General features: G+C 40.8%; 1 protein-coding gene across 2 annotated transcripts; it reads right to left on the reverse strand.

The window, feature by feature from the left end:
- Window positions 1-246: 246 nt before the first annotated feature.
- FIGNL1 (fidgetin like 1) lies at window positions 247-7,008 on the reverse strand. Of its 2 annotated transcripts, XM_043976264.1 has the most exons (3): window positions 6,837-7,008; window positions 4,982-5,074; window positions 247-3,400 (listed from the first exon to the last, which is right to left on the reverse strand). In XM_043976264.1, exon 3 carries the CDS (start codon window positions 3,388-3,390, stop codon window positions 1,399-1,401), a length of 1,992 nt encoding a protein of 663 aa, XP_043832199.1. In that variant the 5' UTR covers window positions 3,391-3,400; window positions 4,982-5,074; window positions 6,837-7,008; the 3' UTR covers window positions 247-1,398. The 2 variants fall into 2 exon arrangements, with proteins under 2 accessions (XP_043832199.1, XP_043832197.1); XM_043976262.1 differs by lacking the exon at window positions 4,982-5,074.
- Window positions 7,009-7,284: the final 276 nt, after the last annotated feature.

Genomic DNA, 7,284 nt, shown 5'->3' on the forward strand with positions numbered 1-7,284 from the left:
GAAGAGATAAAAAACACCCCACACCTTGTGGCAGAAGTGGCTACTACAACATGATATTGGAGACTGTCAAATAGTTTCAGTATCAAATGTTTTTGCTTAGCTTTTTTCTCCCCCTTCACAAAGGAAGATTCGATCAGGGTTGGGGGTGAGTGGGAAATGGCTCCAAGTAAGAAGAGAGATAGCAATAAAACTCCGCCCTCCTCCTCTCCCCCTTCCCCCACACCCCCCCAAAAAGCAATTCAGAAGATCAAGTATTTCATGCTGATTGAAGTTTGGTCCTTAATTTAATTATTTTTTTCTTATACAGAAAATGCCTCGTCTTGAAATCTTGGTTACTTATCCACAACTGAACTATAGTTTTGATTTAACCTAAAAATACTTGCTAATACAAAATACTGAATAACTTTCCAACAAAACAAATGCAGGCTTTTTTTTTAAAGCCTAAAAGGTACTTTTCCCAGACAAGAGGCACAAATTTTTTTTGATCTTCTGTCTTATCCCCAAATTCACACAATAGTAATATGGAAAAGATTGTTTTTAAATCCATCATTACAAAAGACATAAAAAAATATTTACTTCTGAAAGAAAGTATTGTAACAGGCTGTAAAGTATCAAAATAAAGATTAATTTCTTATCTCACAAAATATTTTTTACAAAGTACTGCCTACCTTTGATGTATTTTTGTCACACTACAGAAACAGTTCTTATTCCAAATTATTCCTTGCTATCATTACATATTTTTACTATAGAAAAATTTTATTTCTTTTCAAACACTTAGCAGTAACAACAGAAACAAAATTCCATATGCCCCTAAGAAAATATTAAATAATTTTACCTTTTTAAGTCCATCAGAAAACAGAAACAGAGGTTGGGTTGTAAACTGTAATGGTACTGATTCAGGTGAGTAGCTTTTTTTTTTTGCTATGATTATGAGTTTCTTGACTTTTTTTTTAAATCTAAATTTTACTACTGTATTAAGACAACATTAAAGAATAAGACTTTCCTAAAGGGAAAACAAAACAAAAGATAGATGTGACTACAGGAGAGCCTCACATACAAATATAATCTTTGAATTTTCAAAAATCATTTTAAATGTCCTATTCCCTTTATAGCTGCCCTTCAAAACAGAAAAAAAAAACCCTCAAAAACAGATAAATCTCACACTCATTTTGGGTATGTATACCTCAACTATCACTTAATGATTAGAGTGAATTAAAGTATATATATTTACATCAAAAATAGCATAGGATATTTTATCATGGAAAATGTGGGAGATTAGGAACAGGCATTCTACTTTCTTTAAGATACCAAGAATTCCAGATTTATTAAAAGTAACTATTTTTGGCTCCCCTATTTAAAAATATATTACATAGCTGCCTTAAGTTTCATTTCATTCATTTACTTTCCACAACCAAAAGTTTTATTCCAGTTTTCATACAATTCCAAATCTTTTAAAGACACACTTGGGCGCACAGTTTTGAAAGCATTTTCAAAATCAACAAAAGCTATTGGTCGAACTTGGTCTGGTGTGACTGTGGCAATATCAATTGTCTGTAAACTTCGGATAGGACCTAAAGAAGCTTCTCGGCAAAGCTGTGTCATATCTGCTCCAGAAAACCCATCAGACTGCTTAACAATCAGGGATATTTCCTCTTCACTAAGGCAAAAGTGCTCCTTGGCCATCAGATTTTTCACTATTTGCTTTCTTGCAGAAGCTTCTGGGAGTGGAATATATAATCTCTTTACCAATCTTCTCCGAGCAGCCTCATCAATTTCTTGTGGCCGATTAGTTGCTCCCACCACTAAAATACGTTCTTCAGAAGATGTGGTTGCTCCATCTAACTGAACTAAAAATTCAGTTTTTATCCTTCTAGAAGATTCATGCTCACCATCTCCACGCTGTGACAACAAGGAGTCAATTTCATCAATAAATATCACAGCTGGCTGTTGACATCTTGCAACAGCAAACAGAGCACGAACCATTTTCTCCCCTTCACCCACCCATTTAGAAGTCAAGGAAGAAGCACTGATACTAAAGAATGTTGCCCCAGACTGACTTGCAATGCACTTGCCAATTAGAGTTTTACCTGTTCCAGGAGGACCAAAGAGCAGGATCCCTTTGGGAGGCCCTCGTAACCCAGTAAAAATGTCTGGCCTCAACATAGGCCACACAACTATCTCCTTTATTGTGGTTTTAGCAAATTCAACTCCTGCTATGTCTTCCCAGTTTACTGGTGGGCCATGATCCATGATCTCATTCATAATAAGTTCAATCATCTTTGGCTCTAAGTTCTTCAAACGTTCATCAACTGGATGAGCTGGTTCTGTAGGCACAGCTCCGTGCGGTTTACACTGCACTCCTCCTTTCTCATCTCTACTATCTTGTCTGGCTAGGGGAGAAACAAACTTCCCAAATATGCCCCGAGATCTGCCAGCTCCCAGAGATTTTTTTACTCCACCATATGAAAAGCCTGGTGCACGTTGCGGTTGTTGGTTTTTCTTTTGCTGATCTATCCATAGTTGTTCTTTTGCAGTTTTAAAGCTAGACAGGCTGCTCTCATCCTTGTGACCACTAGTTTCTGTGTAACTAAGAGTCTTATTCAGTGTGGGATTGGAAAGGGCTTCTGTGCCATTATTGCCAGAATCATAAAAAGTCTTCTTTTTCCCTGAATTTCCATACCCAGAATGGAATAAAGATTGATTTGATGGCATGTTTAATACTGTATTGGCTTTTGTAGTGTCACTTGGCATTTTGGCATTTCCAAATAAGGGAGTAACATGGAACTTTGTACTGGGCAGTTCATCTAAAGGCACTGAGGAGGCAAGAAAATCATCTTTAGCTTTGGTCGTGATAGGCAGCTGATTATTCTGAGGGTGGATCAAGGATGCTGGTTTCTCTGGAATGTCTAATGACTGTTCAATACAATGAGATTTGGGTTTAGAAAAACCAAAGGCACTCACCTCCTTATGGATTACTACCGAAGCATCTGCTGGTGCCAACAGAGAATCTTTGAACTTTCTGCCAGCCTGCATCATCTCTTGCACACTATTTAATTTGAAAACATTATTTATTGTTAATCCAGATTGCCACTTGCCACTGTCAGTTTGCTGGCATCTTGCCATAGTCAAAATGTTTTCTGCATAGTTATTCAAGCCAGTCTCTACATTGTCAGAGTCAATAATTGCAGAGTATTTGTCTGTGTATTTTCTGAAGAGTCTGGTGGCACAGGCCTGGGAGATCTCGGAATTTGCCCATGCATACTGAATGCGTAAAATCTGTGCACGGAGGGCATCAGCCTTCTGACTTGGAGTACAGGTGCCAGAGGTGATATCAAAGTAATTCTTCTGCCATTCACTCAAATGCAGAGATCTAGTGCCTGGGGTCTGCATTTTGGAGGTTCTGTTAAAAAAAAAAATAAGAAAAAAGAAAAAGGATCCACATCAATCACTAACATTTATAATAGGCATTTATATAGTACTTTATCAAATGCATGATACACATTATCTCATTTGATCCTCATAATGGCCCTCTGCAGAAGGTACTACAGGTAAAAAACAGTAAAGGTCATTATGATAAGATTTTTTACCAAGAATCTTAAACACATTTAAAAAAAATAAAACCCTTTACTAACTAATCTGCATATTGAGAAGCAGAGTAGTGTGATGCAAAGAGGGACTGCTTTGGAGTCTGGATTCAAGACCTGCCTCTGGCACATGCCTGTCATCACAAAAGCTAGTCAATCACCACATAATGTACCAGGTACTTTTCTAAAACTGTTGTAACAGAGAAGTTGCCAGTCTGTAATTGGGTGAGTTACTATACTAATGAAATCACAGACCCAAAGCAAAACAAAACAAAACAAAAAACCCTAAACAAACAAAAAAACCCAACAGATAAATAGCACTCTTCGTATAGTGAAGTGAACTTAAAATTCTAAAATAAAGTTTTAATTTGGAGGAATCCCTAACATCAGATCTCAGTTTAAGCACAAATACAAATGTTATTTGGCTATATTCTAGTTCTCTTTAAAATTAACAACAAAATTTGTCAGGTTGGAAAACAAGACATATCATATCATAAAAATATATAAAGAGAACAAAAAGTCTATAATGAGAAACATTAATAATTCATTTGGCATGAAATGGCATTTCATATCTTCTTTTATGTTCCTTGGGTAGGCAAGTACTTTGTGGTACCAAGGAGCCAATTAAGAGTTCTGTAGCACCAGACTGCGTGCTAACATGCCTACCATCATATGCTCATTAAATATTTATTAAATGTATAAGATATTATGGAATCCTACAATAAATAAACTTAGTTTCACCATCAAGGAGCTTATCATCAATTATTTTCTGCTTCCTTAAGTAAAAAATGTGAAATCACTATGCTAGGTGAAGTAACTGCCTGATAACTAAGGCATGGTAGGATGTGAGTAAATTACGTCATACATTTGATTTACTCTTTAAAATCATTGACAGGTCATGTCACATGGGATTATAACTATTAAATAGAAAAATAACTGCCATTAATTATGAATAACTTATGTTGCTAAAGTGATAAATTGTAATAGAGGGCTGACCTCAGTCAGAATAACTTGGGTTCAAATCCTACCTTTGACATACAGTTTGATTCTGAGAAGACTTTTAACTTCTCAGTACCCCAGGAAACTAAGTTCTGTAAACAGGTGTAGCTCTGACACTTTCAAATTAAATTACAAGTAACTATTTTGGAAATAATTGAAATGTATGACAGGAACACAAGGGTGCTCCAATGATATCTTTCCAATGTCTTAAGAGGAAGGCCTATGGCATGTTGAGTAGACCTACTTTGGGATGTGGAAGAGAATAATAATCAGAGAATGGGCAGGCAAAAATGTAATGACAGGTACTTCTAAATTGACAAGATCACAAATCCTCAATTTGAATATACTTATTTAAAACATACAGCTAGGTGGGTGAGTATATAGATTATTAGACTTACTGTCAGGAAGACCTGTGTTCAAATCCTGCATTAGCCACTTTACTAGTTGCATCACTTGGACACTTACCCCCTTCTCAGCCTCAGTTTCCTCATCTGTAAAATGGAAATAGCAAGGATACCAAAGGGATATAGCAAGGACCAAATAAGATAACATGTACCTATCTTAGTGTTCTGTAACTGCTAGCTATTATTGAGTTTCTGAAGCGATTTGGAGTTTTGGTGAGCAAAAATTATCACTGTAAAGTTATTTTAAGCACTTTATACATAAACCTAAAAGACAGTGAGTGGCATATTAAATTACCCTAGATGTTCATAACGCTTTTTTTTTTTTTGGAGTTGGAAAGGAGTTCGAGGGGCAGCTAGGTGGCACAGTGGATAGAGCACCAGCCCTGGAGTCAGGAGTACCTGAGTTCAAATCCGGCCTCAGACACTTAACACTTACTAGCTGTGTGACCCTGGGCAAGTCACTTAACCCCAATTGCCTCACTAAAAAAAAAAAGAAAAGAAAAGAAAAGGAGTTCGAAGAACAAAAAAAATTGGGAATCACTGCCTTAATCAAAAAGTTCCAATGATGCCCAAAAGTCCAATGAGCCAGTCTTATCAACTAAACTTCAAATCCAGTGTTCTTTCCATTGTATGACTCAACACAAATCAACAAAGTCCCTTTCTTCTCAACTTTCCATATATTCACCTCTTTTTCATAAAGCCCTTATTGGGGGTAGCTAGGTGGTGCAGTGGATAAAGCACTGGCCCCGGATTCAGGAGGACCTGAGTTCAAATCCGACCTCAGACACTTACCTAGCTGTGTGACCCTGGGCAAGTCACTTAACCCGTACTGCCCTGCCAAAAAATAGTTAATACATAAAGCCCTTATTTAGTACAGGACAGCTCAGGGCAGATGCTATTCCAAGTTCCACAACCCAAGCAACCTTACTAAGGTAACCTCTCTGGGTAGGGAGAGATTAGAAGTTGGAAGAGGCCTCAGAGATCATTTAATGATTCAATTTATTTTAGGGAAATCAAATCTAAAATCCAGAGAGGATTAGTGACTTGCCTATAGTCACAAGATGCCCAAGGAAACCAGTATCCCAGCATCTTTTAATGTCCCTGAGGGCAGGGGCTGTCTTTTACCTCTTTATGTATCTTTTTGTATCCTCCCCACACACCCCCCCCCCCACTCCCCTTTCAAGCACAGCACCTGGGCCAAGGCAGTTTAATGTTTATTGAATTGAGCAGGATAGTGGCGGAGCCAGGATTCAATACAATTTGACAAATGAGAAAACTGAGGCACAGAGCTGTTAAGTGACTTATCACCCAGCTGGTCTACTTGATGAGAGGGTGCAGGGCTGGGCTCTGAAGGCCAGTCCTGCCTGCAATGGCTTTGCTCCTCTCCCCAGCTACTGCCTTCCCCTCTAGGATCTCCTTTCCTCCCGAGCCTCCCAGGGGGTTATTTCTTTGCAAATCCAGCGCACAGCACAGTGCGTGGCACACAGTCGGCGATTAATAAATGCTCGCTGCCTGATGCCTTCGCGTCCAGCCATAGCTCATTGCACACGGTGCAGGCTTAATAAAAGTTACTTGACTGAATGAGTGACTGTTTCCTGCTGCTCTCCGGGTGGCGCCGGAGGTTGGGGATTTGGGGAGCAGCCCACGTGCCCGGGTTCACCGCGCAGGGCTAGCACTTCCAGTGGGAGTCCGAGCCCTGGGAGAACCCGGCCCCCCGCCGCCCGCTGCCTGGATACGCGATCAGGGGAGCGGGCCCCAGCTCCGTGCCTCAGTTTCCCCAGGCGGAAGATGGTGGCAGCGGAATTAAAGTTCTCATCGTGCCCTTCAGAGCCTTCTCAGACATACCTACCTCCCTCTAAAGGGGGACCCCGTGAGAAAACTGTGGGGCAGGAAAGGGTCAGGGGCTCCCGAGTCCAGCGCGCCTCAGCTCAGAGTCCGGAGTGGCAACGCCCCCATGGCCACGGCCACCTCCGCCCGCCCGCCTGAACGCGCGGGAGTCTAGTCTGGGAACGCAACCCCGAGCGGAGGGGCGGGGAGCGAGAGGAAAGGGGGGGGGCGTGGCGGCCACGCGCCACAGCACGCACGCACGCACTTACGTACGCAGCGACGTCTACGGCCGGCGTCCAAACGCACGCAGTGTCCTTCCCGGCTCCGGTCAGATTCCCGCTCTGCTTCGGCGCCTGGGGCTTAGATCCGTAGCCCACCCTAGAGCACGGTCTTCCCTGAGGAGGCTGAGGCCCAAGACTTGCCCCAGCTTGCACAGGTAGCAGAACCGGGATTCAAGCCCATTCAATCCA

This window comes from Dromiciops gliroides, chromosome 1 (genome assembly GCF_019393635.1).
Source record: "Dromiciops gliroides isolate mDroGli1 chromosome 1, mDroGli1.pri, whole genome shotgun sequence".
NCBI classification, from domain to species: Eukaryota; Metazoa; Chordata; class Mammalia; order Microbiotheria; family Microbiotheriidae; genus Dromiciops; species Dromiciops gliroides.